This window comes from Argiope bruennichi, chromosome 4, assembly GCF_947563725.1.
Source record: "Argiope bruennichi chromosome 4, qqArgBrue1.1, whole genome shotgun sequence".
Classification (NCBI taxonomy): Eukaryota; Metazoa; Arthropoda; class Arachnida; order Araneae; family Araneidae; genus Argiope; species Argiope bruennichi.
Window position 1 is genome coordinate 51,223,867 of NC_079154.1, and position 27,578 is coordinate 51,251,444.

A 27,578-nucleotide genomic window follows, 5' to 3' on the forward strand; every position below is an offset into this window, starting at 1 on the left:
TAAAGCTTATATTCTGGATTTTCTAACTTTAATCAAAGGCTTTGAAACAGAGGAGCAGTTAGTAGAAGCATATTTGAACTCGACATCCACTGCAGTTGTAGCTGGAATAATTTTCAGTGAAAGTTTGATTCATGGATTGAATGGAACTAGGAAAATAAAATTCAAAGTAAGAATAAACTTTTCTATTATTGTTTTTATGTTACGGGTAGTATAATTAGAATAATCTTTCAGGAATGAAACCAATCGTTGATTTTTTTTAATGCCAAATGCATTTACGAATATTTACTTTCTTAATTTTTATTATAGATTATCAGAATTTGTTAAAAGAAGGAATACTGTTGAATTGTTCACCTTTTTTTTTATTTGCTTGTGTAATCATATCTTGAAATATATTTATTACCTGTTCTACACTACACATGAAATAGAATACAAAATGAAATGCCTTCAAGTAAAATGTTGTTAGATTGCCTTTTTTTTTTTTTAATGTTTATAGTAGCTAAAGAGCATAGATACAGGAACCTTATGAGATGAAATATGGAATTATTTTTTTAAATCACCATCTTGAAGATTTCTTATTTATGTAGGTCAAGGTACTCTTGAAGGTTTCTTACTTAACATATACATAATTTGCCAATTATGAGGTTAACAGGGAAGTAACACTTCCATGCCATTGTTTGTGTTTGATGAGAACTGTTCTCAAATTAGCAGAAAAGTATTTGTGATTCTTATTTGATTTTGATTGCATATTTTACAATTTAGAAGTTGCATGAAAATCTTAGTTTTCTATTAATATTATATTTGCTAGAATAAGTTTTTTTCTTTTCATACAAACACTAAATACTAAGCAATTAGTAATAATAATAATTGTTGAGCAATTATAAATACTAGTAATTTAATATTAGATTTTGCTTGCATGTAAATTTAATGCTTTATATCAGCAAATTTGATATTTTGTTAATAAAGTTAAAGACACATCTAAGGATTTCTTGTGCCAGGTCTATGTGAGAAAAGAAAATTATTACAGGCTACAGGAAATGTAAGACTTATAGTGGGTTTTTTCTGTAATTTATGTTATATTCCTAAATGGCAGTCTTCAAATTCCATTCTTTGTATGTTCTTAGATGAAATATAGTTGCCTTTAGGAACATTTCTTCTAACCTAAATATTAAATTAATATATGTTATTTGCATTAAGTATGTATTTAAATACAAATAACATAAAGTTTTTCTGTATAATATTCAGAATTTAACTATATTATTTATGCTTATTTTTTTATATTTGAAATTTTCAGATTCGCCCTGAAACTGTATTAGGTTTTTCTTGGCAAATTAATCACATCTTTCATTCAAAATCTATCCAAGGCCCATTGAAGAAAGATTCTATCTGGGGTACAAGTAAGTTGTTAAAAATTCTGTTAGTTCAAAAGTATACATTTACATTTTGAATTGAATAATAAGAAAAAAATGTGCTCAGTTTTTAAAAATCTATTTTGTTAAATGTAAAAAGGCAGTTGTGATAACTGCATGAAAGTAAAAAAAATATGCAGAGTCTTAGTACTAGTTGTCATGAGTGAATAAATAATGAATATTGGCATTTATGGAACCGTGCCAATTTCCAAACTTGGCATTAATTGCAACTTACAGTATTTTCAATACAAGAGATATTTGTAAACACTGTTTGTTACCTATCAAGTAATTGTGAATTATTTCTATTTTGATTTTTGATAATGCATTACATAATTATATTCATTTTTTGGATATTGTTTTTCTATATAATCCTTAAACATACATTAATATTAATTATCTTTTACAAACAGTAATTACTTTCTTAAAGTTTATTTCTAAATAAAAATATTTATTATGTTGAATATTTTATTACTTAAAGCTTTAATTTTGTTTGGTACAGTATTGTCAAAAATGTTTTTCACAACATTAAGAGACATTCAAGACATTTCATGACCATTCAAACTCAAACAGGCATTTCACCTTTTATTTTTACTTTTCTGTTTCAGATTTTTGTATGTCACTAAAAAATTTTATCTTGCTATCTCTATAATATAACATTATATTTGTAATCAACTCTTTGTTATAAATGTTCATGAAATTCAGTTAAGGATGCATGCATGATTCCAATCCATTTTGACATTTTTTCATCTTGACACTTTCATGTATTTATGTATTAACCACATGACAATGATTAATTGTCAAAAAGAATCATCAAAGTTATCATATTAATTTATTTAATGTTTGGTAATAACATGTATTTAAACCTAAAATTTGCCAATGTTCAATAATCAACCGCCAAAAGTTCACCAATTGCATCCAGTTACCATTCCATACAATTGCCACTGTGGATGAATTTCTAATTAATCTATGAAATTACTGATTTTTTTTCATAAATTACTTATTTTAATGAATGACTTTTCATAATATTTGAAGCAAGCTTGTGTTGTTATTTTTAGGCATATTATTCTTTTATAATCATTGTCTTTCTTCATAGATTATATGACTTTAGGATTTTTGCCTGTACAACATGCTATAGCTGTGAGTTTTATGGAGAATTTCAATTCTAATTCTACTAGAAATATTGAAGAGACATTTTATATACAAATGCAACGTTTTCCTGAGCCTCCACATGTACAACATACTTTTTATTACAAACCTAAATTTATTTTTGTTATTCTGATTTGTATTGGATTTCTTCTTCCATTTGCTAATTTGACTAAAGATATAGTAAATGAAAAAGAGAAACAACTGAAGGTAACTATATAAAATTATTCCTTTGCTTTTAAAATCTTAGATAATCCTATTTTGTAAAATATTATATGGATAAAATTATTATTGGTTATTAATATGAATATAGATAATAGTGATATTAATAATAGAGATACTTGATTATCAATATAGATAAAATTTATCATCTTTTATTAATGAAATGTTATTTATAATCACTTTTAAAGATAATTTTTATATTTATGCTATTCTGAGACAATTTTTTTTAAACAGTAAATGTTTGATTACTGTATAGGCTGAATTTTTGATTTGATTGCATTTTATTTATTTTATATCTTTGATTCAGTAATGGCACAAAAGGATCTCATTTTTATGATTTTTTTTTTCATACAGTAGATTAAAATTTTTATATCCCCTTAGTATAACAGTACAGTTCTAATTTAGGAACATTTTAAATGCTCACATATATGTTAATTTTCCTGAAAAGGTTAAGCAGACATCACAGTAGATGACTAAAACTAATCTTTACTCAGAATACTCAATTTTTTTTTACAATAGAATTCAGAATTTTGTAGTTATATTTTATTATTAAAGAATGTTATATACCTAGCTTAATTTAAAATGTAATTTCTAGTGAAAAATATTACAGTTATATACAGAAAAGACTGTTAAATAGAAAATATAGGAGGAAGAAAGCCTATGGTGTTATAAAGCATAAGAAATGCTGCAAGGCTTTGCAGAAAAATTCTGTCTCTACATATTTGTACAATAAAATGTGTTATTTTTTATCAGAAAATTCGTAACCGACTTTTCTTTAACTATTTACAATATTTAATATAATTTATAATGGCATACTTTTTTATAAATTTTTTTTCTTTTCACTTTTTAAAATTTTATACAGTAGGTCTTAACTGATGTTCTGTTATTTGTAAAATATCTTGTTTTCCATTTTTCATAAAAAATATTTGCTCTATATTTAAAATAATTAGGAAAACCAAGCAATTAGTACCATAGTTGTAATCACTGGTCTTATTTTACCAATGTTTATTTCATATTAAAGTTCAATAGCCCTAGATATATCATCTAGGGTTTATATCATTATGGGAGTGGTTGCATATCTCCCATTCATCCCATTTCCAAAAGAAAATTCAGAAGCACTACTTCATGATACTTTCTATATTTAATGTTTAAAAATTCACTAATAATTTCCCCCCCTCCCCCTTTTATTTTTGAGAGATGTAAAATAACACCTTGACACAGCCTCCAATTTAACTTCAACATCTTGAATGATTTTGCCAATTTTACTCTCAATTAATTTTGCTTCTTTATGTTATATGTTTATTATGCAAGAGTAATTTATTTTGATGTGATGAACTGTAATTCATCAAAAATGAGTAACATTGATAAATTAATGCATTAAATTTTGGTGGATGAAAGCCGATTGCCTATAACAATTAGTTGTATTAATAATATTCAGCTACAGATAAATTTAAATATATAAAATTCTTTAGAAGTCAGTAATTTGCATGGACTAAAATCCTAGCTTCTTCAGACGACCTATACTGTATTGTATTTTCATAAAATTGCATTCCATTTTTCGTTTATTTATATTTATGTGTATCTATTTATATATTTATTGCACTATAATTGTTATTTAAATTAATTTTGTTACATACATTAACTGATGGTGCTGCAAATCATACAAATTACAGACATTTTTGTAATGGTGAAGTATTTTTTTCCTAATCTTAATATATATAAATTACGTGTCACATTGTTTGTCCGCGATGGACTCCTAAACTACTTAACCGATTTTAATCAAATTTGCACACTGTGTGCAGTTTGATCTAACTTAAAAGATAGGATAGCCCTTTTTTTTTAATTTTTAATTAGAATTTTAAATATTAATTAAAAACTAACTTTCCCGCCAAAAAAAATCTTTTCATTTTCGCCACCGCCAAATGAGTACGGCTTCAGTTTTTAGGCTAGGCTTAAGAATTTTCGGCTGATTATTTGAAACGATTCTATTTATTTTCTTAATGTTTGATGCATTTAAAATCAAACATTGTTAATGAATCGATCTTTCAGATTCATTCTGAAGTACTTTTGAATTAAAATAAAACAGAATAAAGGAAATTAAAAATGTCTAATCTGCATAGCGTTATCCCAACTGGCGTAGAAAAACTCACGCATTTGCGTTACCGTAACTGGCGTATAAAATTCACGCATGCGCATTGTGTTCTGATTGTTGACATGACAACCATTATCAACGGATGATTTAAATTATTTTTAGGTTAGTTGCATGTTTTTGTAATTAAATTGTATTTATGTTCGTTATATATATTTTTGTATACGCTTATAGTTTTAAGTACATCGTTTGTTCAGTATTTTTTAAACCTGTTTTCAACCGATTATTTTAAACGATTCGTTTTATTTTCTTGGTGTTTGTTGCATTTAAAATTAAACATTGTTAATTAATCGTTCTGGTCATAATGAATCTGAGAATATTTTGTTGACAAATTCTTGAAATACTGCATAAATTAGGAAAGATATTCTTTAGTGCCCATAAAGTTTAAACGTTCAGTGACTGTTTTCAGTAATCATATTACAAAGAAATACTTTGTTTCAGTAAAAAATATTATTATATTAATTGCAGATTAATCCTTTCCACTTTAATTTATAGTATAAATTCTACGGGAATTAACAGAAAATTAGAGAGATACATATTACGTTATGACTGAAGGCGTTTATAATAGAATTATATGACTATCAAAATTTGAAGTTTTAAAATATTTTGATGAAGCTATTAAAGTAGGAATTGCATAAAATATTTAATTATTAAAATTTTAACGAACATTAAGATTGGCGAACCGGCTGGTCGCAAAAGGCGGCTAGTATTTTATAAAAATATTTAGCTTCAATATGTAATATTTATAATAATACAAAAATTAAGTTATCTCAATGTTTAACATTATTTTAACTTTTAGGAGACGTTAAAAGTTATGGGTGTTAACAGTTGGATGAATTCAGCAGCCTGGTATTTCTCAAGTTTATTTTATTTTGGCCTATTGTGTGCTGCTATCACCATTATGCTTTGTACACAATTTACAAAGATCCAAGCTGTTTTTCACCACAGTAACTCATTCCTCATCTTCCTTTGCCTGCTTTGCTATTGTTCTAGTTTGATTTCCTCAGGCTTGTTCATAGCTGCATTATTTTACTCAAGCAAGTCTTTTTCTTTAGTTAAATCAAATTATTTTAATTTGAGCACAATTCTCTTTAAAAATCTTTTTAATGTGCATGCAAAAAAAATCTTGTTTATATTTTTTTAAACAATTATTATGTTTCTACTCGCATAATTTTTTTTCACTATTATTCTTGATTTATTCAAAAAAGTTTTTTTTCTTTTAAATTAATATTGCTTATTAAATTTTCTATTGATCTATATTTGATAAAGGTTGCAATATTATTTTGAAAATGTTTGCTATATTTTATCAATTTGTCATTCAATTTTATCAATTCAAGATTATCAATTTGTTTATTGTAAACTTTTAAATAAAATGTTATTTTTAGAATAATTCTCATTTGTATTCATAAAGTGAAACAGTTATAAAATAGCAGTGATATTTGATATTTTTTTATTAACAAAAGAATTGAAAATGAATATTTTTGTATTTCATTTTTTGAAATTGTCATAGAAAGTGATTGGCTTTATGATGTTATAATTCATTTTACTGTATGAAGATACTTATTCTTATTTCTTATCACCAGGAACACCTGCTATGTGTGCTGCTTTCATTGTATTTTTCCTGAGTTTGATGCCCTATATGCACTTGGTTCTTGTAGAACAAAAGATATCTATATTTGCTTTAATAATTTTTTGTTTGTTTCCTAATGCAGTTCTAGGCTATGGTGTGGGAATATGGTTAAAAACTGAAGAAATGGGCAAGTTATTTATTTATTATTATTATTATTTTGTTTACATAGAATGATCTTTAACATTTTTTGTTACTCATTTTTATCAATTTGATATTATATTAGGCAGATAAAGTATGCAAACCCTTATGTGCACCTTTATTTTCTAGCATTACTTTAAAAAGAAAATGTACATCTTTTTTGGTATTGAAAAAAGCAAATGATGATTACAAATTCCTAATAACATAATACTACAAGTATTCCTTTTTTTTTTTTTCGTTGAAGAACCCAGACCCTAGACCTAGAACCAGAACCCTAGTTCAACTATTCTGTTTGACCATGTGTAAATGTTTACAATAATTTTGATGTATAAGATTTTGATTATGTTTACATGCTTATAATCATGCAGATCTATAAAATGGTGAAATTCCATTACATTAAAGACATAATAAATAACTTGTGTAGTTAACTGTTATGTTTCCAAGTAAGGACATTTATTCCTGAATATAACCATAATTTTATAAATTTATATATTTTTTATTTTTATATTTTTATAAATTTCAAATGTATTTATTAATTATGAATAAATATTTTGGGGCTAAAGTATTAAAACACTGCATTATTACAGAAATATATGATTCTTATATAAACTAATGAAACAAATTCCTTCTATTATAAAAACAAATTTCAAGATAAACATTTAATTAAAGTTTTGAAACAATTTTTAAAATAATTTTCTTAATAAAATTTTTATCTAATCATTTTTATCTATGCTATTAATTGATACAACTTTTATTTTAGGAAATAATAATTCAGCATTTTGCCTTGTGCAGTAATAACTTTTTGTATAACAATTGATAAAAATGACCATTTCAATCATTTGTGCATTTAATTTTATAAAGAATTAACAACGTTTGTCAAACATCTATGTATTTAAAGTAATTGACAAAACCAAGCCACAGCCATTATATTAATTTTGACTATTTCATATGACAGTTAATGACATTTAGATATGTTATCAATAATTGTGCATGCATAAACAAGTCCCTATAATTAAGAGAAATCTCAAAAAATATTTCTTAATTTTATGGGGGGGGATATGACAGATTCCCACAATTCTTATCACTGTACCAATTTTACCATTTTTTTAAAAAAATTTTTATTTATGTGAACGCCCATGATCCTCAGATACATCATTCATGGGTGCCTACTCCCACTGCATAACATTTTTGTAAGACATTGCTAAATAGAACTTTGACAGAAACCTAGCCTCAAAAGTTGGACTAATTTCACTAATTAATTTCTCTACTTTGCTAACCAGTCATAATGCCTATGTTTATTGTACTTAATTTAATATTATGCTTTCTCTGTCTGTGTTAAGATGTAGTTCATAAAACTCCATTGATGTGACTAAACAATTATTATTAATGTAGATGAATAATTAGAATTTACTCACTGATGGCAGCTAGTAAAATATTATGAATCTAAATTTCATTTTTGTTGACTGCATGTTATTTAGGTTTTTTTTTAAAAATCATTTAGTCATTTAATAGTTGCCATACAAACAAGGAAAAATATTATGTATTGAAAAATAAAGAAATTAAAACAATATTTTTTTCTCTCTTTAGGAATTGGTTTGCAGTGGAAAAATTTAAATGTTACTGGTTCTGTTTCTCTACAACTTAGTATGCAGAATGTGTTATTCATTTTCCTAGGAGATACAGTTTGTTTCTTTCTTTTGGCTTGGTACATTGAGACAATGTTTCCAGGAAAATATCTAGAGGGTCAACCCTGGTATTTTCCATTTACTGTATGTTAACTAAATTTGTAAAATTTTCTTAAATTAAAAAAAAATCAAAATTCTTTTGTGCATTTAATATCAGTGTGTGATAAAATATTTTTTATTAAGGTATTCTTTTGAAAAATATTTTACACATAAAAATACTCAATAATTCTCAATCTTGTACATATGTATATTGTTTGAGATATACTGTTTATAGATATATATGCTATGCATAGGTGGATTCTATATTGCTTGAGGGTATACTTAATTATAGCACTTAATAATGAGATCAATACCAGTTTTAATTTTGCTTTTAAACACCTGGCCTTTGTATCTCAAAATAAAAATCGAAAGAATTATATTATTTTTATCATTTAAATGTATTTAATATATTTAAAATATAGAAAATTGAAAGAACAAATTCCCCAGTCCCAACCACTGGTACAATGTTATCATTTTTTAAATTTTAATATTATATCGAATCAGGTCTAGACATGTTAACAATGGTTGCCTGACCCCCCCCCCCATTTTTGGAAGAAATTTCGAAAACTCTATTTCACTATACATTCCCAATGGAAAGAAAAGCCATGTTTGAGTTTATTTGCTCTATACTTGTACAAACACCATCAATTTTTAATTCATATGAAACTTAGGACCCCTAAATGAGTCAGTAATGATCATCTACTTCTTTCTATTTTTGAAAGATTTTGCAAAATAATGAATGTTACTAATGAAATTACTAATAAATAATATTTTAAGTTTTAAAAATAGTAATTAATTAATTATTAATAGTTAGGTTGAGGGTCTTTAAATCCTTTGAAGAGTTGAATACAATAATTTGAAAACTTTGCAACATAATATTATGTTTTAATATATTTTGCTTTTATTTGTTTTGTACAAAACAGAAAGATGCTAGAGGAGCTATAGGTACATTGTCTGTTTTTTTTAAAATAAAATTCGTAGTAATTTACATAAACTTACATAAATTTTCATCTTTATATTGATTATAATTGCATTTTATGCATTAAATTTGCTATCTTAAACATTCAGTTAAGGCATGTTTGGACATATTTTTTAATGTTCATATTCTCATGATGAAGTTTTGAAAATTTCTCAACAATTAAATGTTTATTACAGTGAGAAAATGCTGTATTTTTTGCTTGTATCTTTGGGGGAACACATTGAATTACATATTCATTCAATTAAAAATAACATTAAAGGGAATGACAAAAATTGTATGGAGTAAAAATTATCTTTAAATGGTTCAACCATGCTTAAAGAAATGATGCATGTATATCAAATTATTGATAAGTGAAGCAAATATTTCTATTCAAAAACTTAATCAAGGAGTAATAATGCTCGGAATACTTATTAACTTAAACATAAATTAAACAATATATATATATATATATATAATATATACTCAAAACAAAATATCTTTCTCTCTTTTTTTATTTATTCTTTGAAATTGCTCCTGCTAGATATTCAAAGGAAATTAATATAAAGTAACTTTTTTTTTTATGTAAACATGTCTCTAAAACCCTTTTCAATCTATCATTTGAAGTTGGGAAAATTTTGTTCAAAATAAGAATCAAATTAGTATTAGAAAAGTAATTTAAACGTTCTTTTTCTTCTCCCCCTCCTTTTTTTTGTTCAAACTTAATCTTCTCATTTGTGCTTTTTATGGTGGTAATAAGTTGACGTAATAAAGTTCGATTTAATAATTAATTTTTGAAAATTCTTCCTTTGAGATGTATTGTAATTGTGTCTAAAATTATGAAATATTTTTTTTAAGAGTGTATACTGGACTGGGAATAAGAAGCCCAAAACTGAAGTGATTCATTCATTTGGAATGCACGAACTAAAGCCAGAATACTTTCAGAAAGAACCTTATGGTCTTCGACCTACCATAGAGTTCAAGCATCTCACTAAAGTAATTCTAAATGTTTGAATTTAAAAAAATATAAAAAAATTTTTAACAAGAAAATTATTTATTAGCCTTGTTTGTAATTTATTGCTATTTTTTCTTTTAAACTGAAATCATTATTATGTAAATATACATATAAAAAGTAAAATTTTCTTCCAAATTACATTCTAAACATTTTTTTTTTGCTTAATATTTACTGCATTAAATTTTTTTTATTATTATTATTTAAATAAAAAAATCTGATGTGTTTTTAATTATTTTGGTATATAAATTGTTTCATATCATACAATGCTATTTTATCCCTATGTTTTTTTGTTTATTTATGAATTTACATAATTACATAGTGACATAATTTATTAAAAATTGTTTTGTGATTTTTTTTTTTTTTTACTAATGTTAAATTCTAAAAAATTACACTGTTGTTTTGATACATGTATTAGATATCTAGTTCATGTTTGTGTAGAAATTAGCCTTTATCTTTTTTCATTTTTTTTAGACATTTAGGAAGGGCAGCAAACCTGCAGTAAAAAACTTGTTTCTCAAAGCTTACAGAAATCAAATAACTGTTTTACTTGGTCATGGTGGATCAGGAAAATCAACTGCTGTCTCGATATTACTGAGTAAATATCTGAAAATTTGTTACAGTTATCTTGGCAATTATGTCCTTCTAAAAATTTAATCTTTCCTTTCTCTTTATAGAAAAATACAATCCAACATCTGGTAAAGCTACAATAAAAGGTTGCAATGTATCCATTGAAAATGAAGCTAGAAAAATTCCTAGATTTCTTGGATTTTGTCCAGATTATGATATTTGTTTTGATCATTTAAGTGTGGAAGAAAATTTGTATTTTTATTGTAAGGTTTGTGCCATATTTTGAATATAAATGACAACAAAATAATATTTAGTGTTATGAATATGTTATATATATATATATATATATATATATATATATATATATATATATATATATATATATATATATATATATAACACTGCTTATGGATTTATTTGGCATTTACTTTACTTAAATTTTAATAAAATTCATAATTTATGCCTTGGTTATGAAAAATATATTTTAAAGAAGAAAATTATTAGCATTTCTCCTGACAGTTTATTTATGGCTTTTATTAAAATTACATATTTTACTCCATAGAAAAAATCTTTAGAATTTATTTTAACTATGTATCTGGTAGAAAATTTATATATCTCAAATCAAGTAAATATGGTTTCTACAATTTTGAAATTTGTGTTCTTAACAAGGAATAACTGCAGTATGTATATATTGTGAATTGAAGGTTTATTAAAATCAGTGAATTTATAAATTTTTAATACATAAGAGAGTTTCTTTAATCATAAACTCCATGCAAAACAAAATGTTTTTTAATGCATTCTTGTTAATTGATTTATTCTAGGCTCATCATGTTTGTTTTCGATAAATAGTGCATTATGAAGAATGCTTCATTACTTCTAATAACATTATTTTGTCTTTAGTTAAACAAATGAGAAATGCAAACATTGGAATGGAAAGGTCAAATTTCCAAAGTAAAAGGAATAATAAAGTTTTGTTCAATGTTTTTTGTAATGCTTATGTATAATTATCATAGAACCTAGTGACTATCCTATAATTAGGGGAATCAATGATGACTTCTAATCAATTGCATCATATTATACCCATGTAAAGAATCAGATTGATATTGCTAACACTATCTAGCTTAAAAGTTTTTAAAATTATAATTGAACTTATCTTTAAACAAATACCTTCAGCTGTATTGATCTCCTTTAAACTTATACACACTATTATGTCTAACATAACATATCTAAAACTAGTAATACATTTAAAAATTGATAAAATTCAGCATATCTGAACTTTTTATTTGGCCTTTAAATTTAAATTGCTTGAACATATTTGATTAAAATTAAAACTAATTCTGATTCAAAACTCTACAGGATATAGAAATTATTTAATGGAGATTTCACTAGATCATCGCAGTAGATTTTAAATAGATAGTTGATGACAATTAGATTTTTGTTCTTTTTTAAAACATTATAATACTTCAAAATTTATTTTGGAGCATGAGTTGCTGTAATAATTGATGTATTTGTTATTAAATCTTTATCATTCTTTTCTCTTATCTATTTTTTTGATGATGTTATGATACAATTAATTTTACCATGAAAAATACAATTTTTTTTTGTTGCATCCATTTATTGTTATGTTAATAAGCATGACAAAATTCGCCAATTTATAAAACAGGCATATATATGTATATAAAATATAAATAATTTCAGATTGATTACTTATATTTTTAATAAACTATTTTTATAATTGCATTATGAAAAAGGTCTGCAATATTAAGAAATGGGACAATCAAATTGTCTATGAATTTTTCTTTGTTAATTTCTCATTAGTATCTCTATTTTCATTAAATATTGAATTATACTAGATTCATTGTACTATTTTACTGATAATAAATGAAATATTTATTTATTTTGTATGTTACTTTAAATTGCTAGGGATCTTATTATTTCATAAGCATAAAATATTAATCAAATTAACTTGGCTTGCCCAAGGGAGTTGCAAGATATATAAGCTTACAGGTCCCTGTTTCTGGGAGCTCTAGACCACTAACTGATTTTGTGAAAAAATTTTTCTTTTTATTTTTGATATCAATCCAAATATATTTGCATTTGAATGCTATCATATATCAGATATTTTGTATTCATCATTCCAAGGCAAAGTTGCGTGCTTTGAGCCTTTCTGAGCTTGTAGATAGCTACATATATGCTGATTATATACTTTTTCTCATGTTCAAAAATACCATTATTTCTTGTAAAAAAAATCCAAAATTTATTGTGAACATGAGACATCTTACATGTACAGGTGGTTATCAAAATAATGGAAGCACCTTTAGATTTGTAAAGAATTATTTATTAATATGGTGTAGGACCGCATTTGGCATGTAATACAGCTTGGACTCGCCTAGAGATTGATCCGTACAAGTATTGAATAGTATTTTGAAAAATATTGTACCATTCTTCCTGGAGATATTTTAGAAGTTCTAGGAGAGATGCCGATGGAGGATATCGATTCCGTATTGAACATTCTAAAATAGACAGTAGCGGTTCAATTATACTGAGATCGGGTGACTGTGCGTGGCAAGGCAGAAATTTAACTTCATTCCCGTGTTCATCAAACCATGATTGGACAAGTTTCGTTGCTTAGATAGGTGCATTATCATCCTGGAAAATTCCACCTCTTACAGGAAACAAAGTTTGCATCATAGTATGGACTGAAATTTCTCTACACTTCTCCCCAGTGATCCTTCCATTCAAGGTTACGATTGGTCCAGCAGAAAATCATGACATGGCTGCCCATATCATTACAGATCCACCTCCATGCTTGACAGTTGGAAGGAGACAATCACGATCATACATTTATGCAGGTGTCCTCCAAACGTGCACCCGTCTTGTTGTAGGGAAAAGTGTGAAACACGATTCGTCAGGCCATATTATTTTCTTCTACTTATCAATCGACCAGGTTTTGGGAGTGTGGCACCACTGTACTGGACGACGTTTACCATTAACATCTGTGACAAGTGACTTGGAAATTGCTGCTCTGCCATAAATGTTCTGTTTATGAAGGTGCCTTCTAATTGTAAACACTGATACAGGAGAATCCACATGGGTAATGAGCTCTGTTTGCTGCAGTTTTTCGCTTTTTAGACATTGCAGTTCGCTTCAATACCTGTCGGTCTCTTTCTCTGAGCTTCTCTTCCTGCCCACAATTTTGCTCTTCCACTTATCAATCGACCAGGTTTTGTGAGTGTGACACCACTGTAGATGACAATTACCATTAACATATGTGACAAGTGACTTGGGAATTGCTGCTTTGCCGAGCTTGTCCTCCCGCGCTGTGTGTATGTTGTCATGACTTAAGGCATCGTACCTATAGAAACGGCTAAAAGTTATAGATGTTTCGGCCACACTTGTTCCAGCTAGATGGGCTCCTACAATTTAGCCTCTTTGAAAATCTGAGAGGTCCGACATTTTACGCTTTTGAAAAAAATCCAAGAATTACAAAACTGCAATAAAGCTAACACATACTGCCAGAATATAAACATTGTTATTTATAAAAAACCGGTTGGTTATTATTATGTTTTAATGCTTACGGAACGAGATGATTTTCATAAACTAATTGAAAAGTTTATTCCAAATGTTGCAGTGACATACTTGTGACTTTCCAAAACGATATAAATTGTAGTCAAATTATGCTTCTGAGGATCATAATATTGGAAATATTATAATATTTATTTAAAGCTAATTTATTTGAATTGCATCTAAATCTTGTTGCTGCTTAGTTATTCTCAGATAAACCCAAAAAGTTTTTTTTTTTTTAAATCGTAATGAAAATAATAATTAAAAAAATGTTTGACATTTTTATAATTATAAAATAATTAAAAAGATGATTTACTCTTTAGCAGTTTTATCTATCAGATCTGAATTAGACGAAGGTACTAAATTGTGGTGATATTATCAACTAATAAAAAATAGCATTATTTAGTATTCCGCATATTCAGTTGTACTTTGCAAGTTCATGAACTAATCATTTTTCTTTATTTATTGGCAATTATGTTTTTAGAATAAATTGTTAAGTTTATAAAAAATTATTTAATTAATTATTTTTTTCACGTATTTCGTGGAACTTTATCCCAACAATTTGCGCACCGCAATAAATAGAAAAATGCATCCAGTTCCACTTTTGAAATCTGGTAACGCTCAGCACTAGTACCATCAAGTTTCATTTTTTTTTAGACCGGCCGTGCAAATTAGCATATTTATCAAAATTGTTTTTCTATTTTATAGATGAAAGATTTTGAATCTGAAGGACTGAGTTCCCAAATTGATCATATACTAGGAATTCTTGATTTAGAATTGAAGCGGAAATCAATGGCTGGTAATTTGTCTGCTTGTTGGAAACGAAAATTGTCCATTGGTATAGCACTAATTGGAGAATCTGAAGTAAGTATATAAGGAAGAATTCCGCCTAGGTTGTGGAAATGCTTTATTAAAAAAAATTTGATTTTATGATTTGAAAATAAAGTCCAAACTTCGTAGAATCTAAAACAAACTTTGGTTCTAATATATGTAAGATAGAAGAACTATAGATACTGTAGTTTCAAAAATATGCTACAAATAAGAATGAATTCGGGAACAGTGGTATTTTTAACCGAAAATGAGTGATTTATTTTATTTTTATCATAAAATTCTCCAAACTAATATTTGATTTGTTTATATTTACTTTACCTATTTAGCTGTAGTTTCCTTGTTTTTGGCATTTCTGTTAAGAATGCATGAAAACTACATTTGTTTCTAGCTCATTTTGGATTAACTAATTTACAAGTACAATATCTAAATGCATTTTCTGAAGAATGGTTATTTCACTGTGATTGTTCACATAAAACACGATATCTCAAAATTAATTCAATAAAATTTAATGAAATTTGATATACATATATCCAAAACGTTTGTGGGTGTGATAAACCGCAGATTTTAAAATAGCTTCATTTAGACATGTTTTACAGACACTTTAAACTCAAAACATGGACAAATTTTGACAAAAAATCGTTAACAACTCCTTCAAATGCTCGCTTTTATTTTTTAAAATAATTTTTATCTTGTGGTTTATTACATTTTATGTAGCTTGAATTATATATATATATATATATATATATATATAGGTGAAATTAAAAGTAAATATTCCCTTTATTTTTTTAACTTTGTTTTCCCTAGCATTGAAAATTTTGCTAAATTTTAATTAAATAAGCAGTTTTTTTAGAAACTAAAGGCATTGAGTGTATTATATTTTTCTAATAGTGATCTTTCAAGCCTGTTTTAGCTATTTGGTTTGATAAAAAATATTTAAGTGTAATTTTTTTAAAAATTCGTCTCCGAAATTAATCGGGGATCTAAAGTAATAATACATTGTGGGACTGTTTTAACTTTCTTATTACTTTGGATACCAGGTTAATGACCCCTCTTCCCAGCCTTGCCAATCATTTGGGGATGCTAAGTTTTTTTTTTTTTTTTTTTCAGTTTAACATCATAGTGACCCAACCTATTTAACTGGATGTAAATCCATAATGAACTAATGGTCCAAATCAAAGATAACGTATTTCTTATACGCATCACCCAAAATAAAGATAAAAATTTACAAAGTTAATTTTTGCTTCCAGATAGTGGTTATTGACAATCCTACTAGTCATATGGATTCTTACAGCCGCTTGATTGTCTGGGAGGCTCTCAAAGCAGAAAAGGTATTCAGAACCATTTTTGTTACAACTTCGTATATGGAAGAAGCTGATGCTATCGGTGATCGAATGGGCATTATAGATGAAGGAGAACTTCAAAGCTTTGGAACAACATCTTTTGTGACAAATTTATATGGTTTGTAGACATATAACTGTTAATTTTTAATTTTTGTCCAATTTCTTTAAATTTCAGTTTAAAATGTATTAACCGAATATTGTGTTGAGGGAAGAAAGTCGTGTCACTTTCCCAGGAAGTTTTTCCATACATTAGCTTCATAATTTTTTCTCAAAGTTTTTCTTAAAATAGTTCCATAATTTTCTCACAAAGTTCTTTATTAATACTGAAAGACCCCAAGTGTCTGAGATATCATTGTGAAATTTCCTTTCCTTTCCATTAAATGTGATTGGTTGAATGTCTGTGGCATGTACTTTGTTTGTTACAGATGTTTTCCCAAATTGTTATGAAGACCAGGAGGTTTTTTGAGAACTCTCAAAGGATGGCTGTGCATACATTTGCTTAATAGCGATAGCTTAAGCATTTTTATATATGAACTTATTAAAAATATGGGCTATCATTGCAGTTTTTGAGAAGGGGGATTTTTATTATCTTTGAAAGAGAAACTTGAGAATTCCAGTATTCCAAGGTTCCTGAATTTGAATGATTTTAGAAACGAGAGGATTAATTTAACTGCACGATCCTTCCACAAAATTATTAATTTAAATAAATTTTGCAATTTTCCTACAAAGTTTTCCCTTAATAATAGCTAATTATAGTAACTTTGGGAATTAAAATGCATTAAATGAATTTGATTTCAATGAATGAATTAAAAATATTTGTTATTACCTTCTAAGCATTAAATTCCTCATTTAGTAACTATGGTGGCATATTCTCAAAATAAATAAAAGAATTAGTAGAATCACAGATTATTACATTAAAATTTTATTTCACGCTAAATGTAATTTTATCTCTTTTATTTCTATTCTATCCATATCTATAGTGGCCAAATTATTATGATCATGTAGCGAATTGGAATGAGCGAGGGAACCTGGGACCTTGTGGTTCGCAGCCCAGTAACATGACCACGATACAAAAGCAATTTCTCGTGCAGCGTAGCTGTTATCTGGCTTATAAGCTATTCACCACAGTACTCTCCCTCCAGTGAGTCGGAGGTGAGACGAACGATATGGGTGTTGAGTGGTAATGTATTAGCTGTTGATGCAATGCGCCTGTACCCATTTGAGTAGCGCCAAGCGTTATGGCGAGTGTGTGTGTGTGTGAGTGGTTACTGTTGTTGCGTCAAGTGAATCTGATGACTTTGGGTTGCTGCGTCAAGTGAATCTGACGACTTTGGGTTGCTGTAGGTAGATGGCGCCACAACAGCTGTACGAAGGTGGAAGGATCATCGTCCGAGGTCACTAATGTGGCGAATTTACGATGCGCGAGGATGGAACCTGGGACCTTGTGGTTCGCAGCCCAGTAACATGACCACGATACAAAAACAATTGCTCGTGCTGCGTAGTTGTTATCTGGCTTATAAGCTATTCACTACAACCACTTGGCACTTATATACAGAATGACCATAATTTCATGTTGTCATTAGAGGACGGGATAACTATAAAAAGGGAATGAAAAACAAGTGAAACATCAACAACACTGTATTGTATGAGAAGAAATAAGCAAAAAACAGGATTTAAGTCTGAACTCCGAATGATTGCAGGAGCTCGAATGCCTGAAAGAATATCAGTAAAATGGCTGCGCTCTTGAAGTGGTCGAGAGAAGCAGTTACTAATGTTTACAGAAAATAGAGTACCAAGTAGGCTTGTGATCTTCACATTCTAATGAATGCTCGATCAGAAAGAACTTGCTCTGCCAGAGTTGTCAACAAGAGTCGAATTGCGAGGCATCTCAATCAAGAAGCAACTACAGAGATCTTCGAACGGACTGTTCATCGCACATTACACCGTGTAGTGATATGAAAGCCGACCTTTCGAAAACCTATATTGTGTACCTTGAACAAGAGCAGACGTCTTCATTTCCCAAAAGAGCACAAGGATTGGACAGTATATTATTAAAAAAGTGTCATGCAGTCCGATGAAGCGTTTTTAATTATATCTTGCAGATGGCAGACTACGAATACAGCACGAACGCATGGGCATCAACTGCATTGCCACAATACTTCAATCTAGTGGAACAATATTATAGTTTTTTTTGGGATGTTTTCTTGACATTGTATGGATCCTTTGATTACTGTGAAACAGCGTCTGAATGCCGAAGGATATTTAAATGTTATCACAAATGAAGTATTCCTCTTATGTTAATGGTGTACCCTGCTGGGATGGATACTTCCAGCAAGACAATGCATGCTTATCATAAAGCTGGCATTGTCGTTAGTTGATTCGAAGAGCATGACGGAACATATACTTGCTTCGTTGACCCGCACAATATCTCATATCTAAATGAGAATCTGTAGTATGAGATCGAAAGCGGCATTAGGTAGCTGGATCCAATGCCATCAAATCTTAAGGAATTCGAAGGTGCAATAGATCAGATATGGTCTGAAATTCCTCATGCCATATGCCAACAACTCATAGAGTCCATGCCGAGAAGAATCCATGCAATATTAAGAGCAAAAGAGGATCCAACATCATATTGAGAAGGTGATCGTAATAAATTGGCAACTCAGTGAATATATGAGATAAAAATGCTATGTAATTAAAATTTTAGTTGCAAATCTAAAAGGAATATTCTTCTCATGTCAAAACTCATGCAGGGATTATCACTTCTTCATTTTTAAGTAGATATTCTTTCTAAACTTTGACAAGCTTTCTTTTGCTTTGAAATTTATAAGAAAGTAGCATGCCACTTAATTAGGGTGGGATTCTTTATTTATTGCTTGGAATATTCTGCTCAAGTCAGAAATTCTAAAAAAAAAAAAAAAAAAAAAAATACTGAAAGGAAATTACTGAATGTTATTGTTTTATTTCATGTGTTTCCTTAATCATCCTGAAGGCAGAATGCACAGAAAGTTCAATAGGGGGGGGGGACGTAATTCTAAAATGGAAGTATAATTCAACAGTATTCCAATCTAATAAAAATCGATTTACTTTAGTTAATGTTGCAGCAGTATTTAAATTTTGATGATAAATATGCATACATTGTAATTTTTTCAAATACTCTAATATAAAAAGTGATCTCATGTAAATATAATAAGAAATGCTCTGAGGAACAAGATACTGGAAGTATTAGAAAAATATGTTCAAATATTTTTTTGGCATTTATTTACTGAAATATTTAATTTTTTAGATAGTTTTAAGTTATTGGTTTTTCAGAAACTCTTTTCTTAATGAGAACCTTAATTTTAAAATTTATTTTTATATGAATAAAATATTTCTAAGAACATTAAAATTGGAAGTAGTACTTAGTTTGATTATCTTTTTGATGAAATTTTAAAATTAATTTTGTTAGAATTTAATCAGTTTTGCTAAAATGCAGTTTAAATTATATCAATAATTTTATTATTTGCTCTTTACTATTGAAAGTAATTTTTAAAAGCATATTTATATCAATTTTTATTATAAATTATATATGAATATCTTTTTGATGCATTTCTTTGGGAAACAAATTAATTGTAAATGCCATTCCAGAACTGCTAAGTCAATTCTTGAAATTAATTTTTAACTTTACTGTTAAATATTCTTTTTGATGTGTATATATTTCTAATCAATTATAAAGTTTTTAGATATTAAGATTAATCATATAAAATAAATTCTACACTATCAAAAAATTATAAGTTGATTATTATTATTATTTTGAAATTTTTTGGCTTTTATCTTTATATTGCATTTATTATTCCATTTTTTTTAGGTGCTGGTTATCATCTTTTTATTGAAAAAGATGAATCATGTAAAATTTCCAATGTGACAAATCTAATTAAAAACCATGTTTCTGATTCAAAGTTATACAGTTCAAATGGGACGTTAAAATACATTTTGCCACTTGATAAAGCCCCATCATTGCAATTTTTATTTACTGAACTGGAAGAGAAGAAAGATTCTCTTAAAATTTCTAATTATTCTGTGTCACAAATAACTATGACAGAACTTTTTGATAAGTAAGTCTGTATTGAGTATATTAAGACCCTGAGCATTTATATTTATATCTTTCTAAATGTTTTTAACAATTGATTCTTTATATATAAAGTCCAATAATTCTCACAACTTATAATATTTTTTTATATAATATCTTTATTTTTTAGTCTGCAGAATATTCTAGTATTTTATACTTCCCACAATTCATAAATTTTCCACACATTTTATTTTTCTGTCAAGATACAATTTCATCCTGAGAAACAAGGTTAAATCATTTTTTTAAAAATGTCAAATAGTAAAAATGATGTAAAGTTGCAAGCATCCCAGAGAATTTGTACCAGATGGAAAAAAGGAATTCTGTCATGAGATAAATACTTAATTTTCTTTCCATTTACCTTATGGAACACATGAATTACAAAATGGAATTAAGATATATTATTTCAAATATATATTGCTATTTATATTTTGTCTAAATGGCACTTGCATTATGTTTATAAATGCATTAGAGCCAAATGCTACCATTTTATATTTCAATTTCCTTAAAAATTTATTCATCAATTATATTTGTTTGACTTTAATATGAAGGGAAAAAAAAATACCATTATAACTTTTTTTAGTTATAAAGATAACTTTTAAATGTAATAATTAATGTTTAATAGATCAAAACACATTAACCACACATAATTTTTTTAACCATTGAATTATACAAAAATAACATGTTACAGCAAGTAAAGTGTAGTATTAGTGATAGCGTGTTTTAGTTTCTATTATAATATTATCTTAATTTGAAAGTTAGAAATTATCCTTTTTTTTTTAAATGTAGTAGGGTACTATTTCTGTAGAAATATTTAAAGAAAGATTTAAAGTATATATTTCTGAAGTTATGTGAAAAATCAATTAAATTTATAAGAAATTGCATTTCATGGAATGCATTAAAACAAAAATTTATTTCTGAAAAAATGTAGCAATGTCTGTTTATAGTTGCGAGATGATTTTCATTAGCATGATTAGATATTTAAAGAGTAAAATTAAATGTTACACTTTTCATGTTTGAGAAAATTGAAACGTGTTTAGTTCTTTAAAGAAAATCATACAAAATATTTGGAGTTTGAATAAACTTTATAAAAATCCTTTTTTATTTTTATTTTTATTAATAAAAATTGGTTTAAAATCTTGAGGAAGATTCAAGATGAAGGGCATAAGAAGTATGCTATTCTAAATTTGAACATATTATAAACAACGATTTAAGTTTATTTAAAGTTTTTTTCTTCTAAAAACCATTATCATTTCCACTGTAAATAGCATAAATTAATGAAATGCTTGCTTAGCACAAAGTGTAAAAATATTTTGAATTTTTCACGCAGTGTATCGCTTAAAGCATATGCAGGTTCATATGCAATGCCCGAATTCGCTAGAGAAACTCTGGATGATTCCACAGGTATAAAAATTTTCTACACTTATTTTTTAAAGTATCTTAAAAAGGAAAAAAAAAAAAAAAATCTAGATAATTTATGAATGTACATATTTTTTTCAGGAGTGGGTGATGACAGTCTAAATGCATTATTTGTCAAAGAAAGAAATGAGCCTTTTGTTTTGATTTTTCAACAAGCTATAGCTCTTTGGAAGAAAAAATTTCTATTCTCAATTCGCCATATTTCATTATCTCTTTCTCAGATATTAATTTTACCTTTGATTTTCATCATATCAAACACATTTACTGGAGATGAAATCATTCCTGATCATCCTTTGCATTTAAATCTTGAACTGTATAATATCTCAGGTAAAACGTTTGAAGTGCAGTATTCAGTTAATCCTAGTAATAAAGAAAGCAGAAAATTGTCTGATACGTTTGCATCATTATTTAAAGATCCACATAAAGCAAATATACTTGATTCAAGGGAAGAAACAATGAATGAGCATCTTCTTGAAATAGCCGAGGAAAATCCTCTCGAATATTATAAAAACTATTTCTTAGCTGCAGACTTTGATTTCAATGAGAAGAGTAATATAATTACTGCTTTTTATCATAACAAAGCTCTTCATTCGCCACCTGTTTCTTTACTTTATGTGCACAATACGATTTTGAAGTATTTGACCAAAGGCAATTCTGCATTCTCCTTTGAAGTGATTAATCATCCTTTTCCTATAAAAAATCCAAGATTGGCAATGGTAAGTGTTATATAAGGTTATTTCTTATTTTAATTAAATCCTAATTAATTTTTTTTATCTTAAATTAACCCATATTATTTTATTCTAAATTTTTTTTATTTCTTAATTCTAATCCTACTTTTTTATTTAATTATTTCTAACACATGCTCTATAAAGTTGTCTACAATGCAGTTCTTGCATTGCAAGAGAAAGGAAAAAATTCCTTAACACTCATAGCCTTCCGTTCAAAGTTACCTAAGATTCCCTTCCTTGAATTGACACGGTCCAAACAATCTCTCAATAAAAAACGCTAAGGAAAAAATTTCTCACTTTTTTTTTTTTTTTTTTTTTTTGTGGGAACAGATGTGTCATGTAGAAATGAAACATGTCTTGCTGTGGGAAAATAAAAAAAAAAAAAAAAATAAACAAACAAGATGAAAATTCTAAAAAAAAAATTTCTGTTGACCTGACTTTTGGGGAAAATATGTTACAAATGCGCATGCACGCACATAACCAAATAAGTAAAGTATTGATTATGCGTCGTTTACGTTTATTTGTTCTTTCATCACAGTCCCTATTCATTCGAATTATTGCAATGATAAAGTACTTCGCTTATATAATATTAGGAATGCATAGCTTTGTTTAAGCATTGCTTTTCATGGTGAAGAATAACTGGAACTCTTGAGAAAAGAGAGAACTTCCAAGTTAAACTTAGTTGAACTTGATGATAGATATTATTCACAATTGATGAATTAATTGAAGGTATCTGGAACGAATTTAAATGATGATGAGGATTGGTTGGTTGTCTGTTTTAATGGCATAAGAGCCAGAAAGGGCTATTACTGCGCCAGACGTATGGTTAATAAAAGGTTATATTAAAAAAATCTAAAAACCTTTATTGAGAACAAAAGATGCATTAAAGGTGTACATTAGAACCATAAAACGAGATGGTGATGTATTTAAAAAATACAGAAATTATATAAAATGATAAAAACCAATTACTTTTATAAACTTAAAAATGTTTCTGTGAAAAATTCCTCCAACAGAGTTGGCATGTCCAGTAATGAGTTTAAAAAAAAACATAAACGATGAAGATTAAAATCAGGACATTCAATAAAAATATGACGAATCGTTAAAATCGTTTGGCATCTCAAATAGAGAAGACCTCGATCGCCGAATAGAAGATATTTGCGCATTAAACGAGTATGACTAATGCGGAGTCTTGTTAATTTGACATCGAGCTCACGCATTAGATGACAAGGCCAAGATATGATTGTGGGTTTTATGCAACGCAATTTATTATTTATCTGCTGATCCCATGATTGTTGCCATAACGAATAAATATGTCTTGCAAACGATGATGAGGAATTTAAAGAATGTATTCCTTTTTCTCCATGATCCCCTTGAAAAACTTCAAGCTTATTTTATATATCAAAACAATAGTGAAAAAAATTAGTAATTTTAATTTATTATTAATACTGTATTTAATACTCACATAGGGCCAGCACATTCAGAAAACCATTAAAGATTTTTTAAAAAAATTGGTACTTACCTGCATGCTTGTAAATCCTATATAATAATTGTATAATTTGCATTTAAGATATGGGATAAAAGTATGATTTTTCTCAACTTCTATAATAAATGTGTAATTTTAAAATAATTATTGTAATATTCTATTACTATATTTTAAAATTTATTATTTTTCTTTTATTGTGTCACATTTATAATAACAAAAGTTGCTTACAATAGACAGATTAATCAAAATCTCTTGGCTGGAATGTTGACGATTGCAGGTATTTTCTTATCATATTATTCATATTTGAGTAAGTTAAAAAATGGCCCTGAATAATCTCTCTAATGCTTTATTTACTGATTCATGAACTGATACAACTTTTCATTGCTCTAACGCCTTTTGAATGTGATATTCATATTCGTACAAACATAAATTAAAATATTAAAAATAGAAATTTAAATTTCAAAGATTCCTAACTTCTAACAAACCCTATCTGCATGCAGATTTATGCATTATAAATGCATAGTTTTTTAGAATATGAATTTGGAAAATGTTAAACAAAAGTCAATAAACTTTTTTAAACTTCTGCTTTTCTTAAAAAGAATTTATACTATAATATATGAGATGTATTCCTAAAAAATAGTTTATACATAGTGAGTACATTTTATTGCTTTTGAAATGTTTTAATAAAAATTAATTTTAATAAGTTGCATCAGTTATGGAGTAGGGAAGGCACACGATCTCAAAGACTCACAATCTCCTAATTCTAATTTTAAATTAAAATGTCGTTCGATTTAAATTTAACAAGCCACAAAATAGTATCACAGCTTCAAACAAGTAAAAAAAAAACCTATAAATGTGGGTGTTTTTTGGGGGAGAAGGGGAGGCATGCCTTTAGTCTTAAAATGCTAATTTTTTGAAAGTTTGTATTCCTTGAACAGAATGTTAAAACTCTGAAATCCATTTGTGTGTGTGTGTGTGTGTGTGTGTGTGTGTGTGTGTGTGTGTGTGTGTGTGTGTGTGTGTGTGTGTGTGTGTGTGTGTGCGTGTGTGTGTGTGTGCGCAGATTGCTATAAAATGATTATTGTTTTCCAGAATTATAAAATTTCGTATTGCTGATACATTAGGATAACTATTATTAATTTAGTTGTCTGTTTTAAAATATGTGTATCTTTGTTTTGTTTCTTTTTATACAAACTTTTTTTTTAAAAAAACATCAATTGAACGAAATTAAATGAATTGTTTGAAAGGCTGCAAGATTTTAAATTTTTTTCAGTGTATTAAAATTATTTTTCAATTATAAAACTGAAGCATCAAATTATACTTTAATATAATTACTTCCTATTAAAATGTAATTTAATTTATAATATTTTATTGCTTATTTGAGTTTTTCCCTAAATTCCAGGTCAAGAAAACTTCTTCTTTACTTAATTCATTTTTGATTGCTCAAGATTTGATGTTTTCCATCTCCATTGTGATGGCTGGTTTTATCGTGCCTCTTGTCTTTGAAAGATCAAAACAATTTAAAAAGCTGCAGCTTGTTACTGGCTTAAGTCACTCTTTCTATTGGATTTTAACATTTCTTTATGATTTCAGTACTTATATCATGGCTTGTGCTTTACTCGTATTGACTCTTAACGTCACTGACTTATATGGGTGCACACAGCATCAGCAGTTAGGTAAGTTAGTGCAATATTTTTAATGATAGTATTGTAATTATCATATATTAGATAGTATATTACCAATTATCCGGATTTATTGGGACTAAAACCTAATTGAAATAATTGGTAAAAAAAGATAGGGAGGAAAGCACATATTATAACGTATTAATTTAATAATTAAAAAAAGCAATGCTGTTTGCTTTTTGTAATGATGATATGTTTGATCAAGAAGCTCAATAAGCTCAACAATGAATGCGTTATTCCACAAGAAAACACAGGTAACAAAGCACAGTCAAAGCATAAATAAAGACAGACCTTGCAGGAATCAATAATAGCAAATCGTTATTTAACCAACCGCAGCAGTATAATGGCTTTCCGCTTGCAGCTAGAGAACTGGTTCTGTGAACTACTCTCCAAGGAGAGAATTCACCCGACTCATGCGTAAGGCTCCGCTTTTATAGTTTTAGGAACAAATATTTCAATTTCGAGAATTATCCCAGAATTAAACTCCTAATAAGCATGTCGTAATTCTTGTATTTTCTAGAAACTACATTTTTGTCACTAAGGCCTGATGATATTGACCTGGATCTATTAAAGTTATCTCTAGAACTCTCTTCCTTACTATGACATTAACTGCAAAGGAAAGCAATATTAAAGATACCTAATAATATAGACTTAAAATATCATGGCTTGAATATATTAGTTCATTGTAGGTACTTTTCTATCTCTGCTCGTCAAGATTTTTGATGGAGGATTTTTTTTCCTTGCTTCAAAACAATCTAGATCACTGAAGTTGAGGATAATTGATTATCTACACTGTATAGTTTTTGAAATGATTATCATCGTTAGATATCTCATTGGGGGGGCACCTCAATGAGAGTGAGAAGTTTCCGGTATGGTGTTTGGTTCTCGCCTCCCCAAAAGTACAAAAAAAAAGGGTTAGCTACCTCCCATCAGTGAAGGGACGTACTTCCCACGGGAAGGGCTGTACCATGGCCGGTGATGGCCCTTAGAACTCAACTACAATTTCCACCAGTGTTGCTGCCGCGGTGGTACGGTCACTTATCCGTGTATCTTAGGACAGGTAGCAGTGTGATTATCATCATTAGATTACCATTTTAATAATTCTAAACAAGTATTCCAATAATTTTTTTGTTTTATTTGAACTGTCAATTTTTGTTTTAAAAACTACAAACCAGTATAAACTTTCTCTTTGTGTGTATATGTTCCGTAAAATCATCCGTATGTATAAAATAATAGGGAAAACAAATAAACCATTCGCCCAACCTAACTATTAGTTCAATTAAGCCAATTTTTGTTTCATATGAAAATTTATGGTCTTTAGATATGTCATCATGAATAAATTGCTTTCCACCAGCTTTCATTTTTTGAAAGAAATTGAAAAAAATAAAACTTCATTGTATATTCTCTATGGGAGAAACCTACAACAGAGTTTTCCAGTCATAACCATTGAAACAATTTCGATTTTATTTTTTTTTGT

The 27,578-nt window shown here is 27.8% G+C and overlaps 1 protein-coding gene across 1 annotated transcript; it reads left to right on the top strand.

Annotated features, from left to right (window-relative positions):
* Positions 1–26,704, top strand: LOC129966261 (phospholipid-transporting ATPase ABCA3-like). The gene is made up of 16 exons (XM_056080674.1): positions 1–166; positions 1,292–1,394; positions 2,500–2,759; positions 5,720–5,927; positions 6,504–6,677; positions 8,276–8,457; positions 10,226–10,363; positions 10,854–10,977; positions 11,057–11,217; positions 15,222–15,377; positions 16,592–16,802; positions 20,532–20,778; positions 22,120–22,193; positions 22,290–22,924; positions 25,822–26,095; positions 26,622–26,704. Exons 3-16 carry the CDS (start codon positions 2,505–2,507, stop codon positions 26,702–26,704), a joined length of 2,922 nt encoding a protein of 973 aa, XP_055936649.1. The 5' UTR covers positions 1–166; positions 1,292–1,394; positions 2,500–2,504.
* Positions 26,705–27,578: the final 874 nt, after the last annotated feature.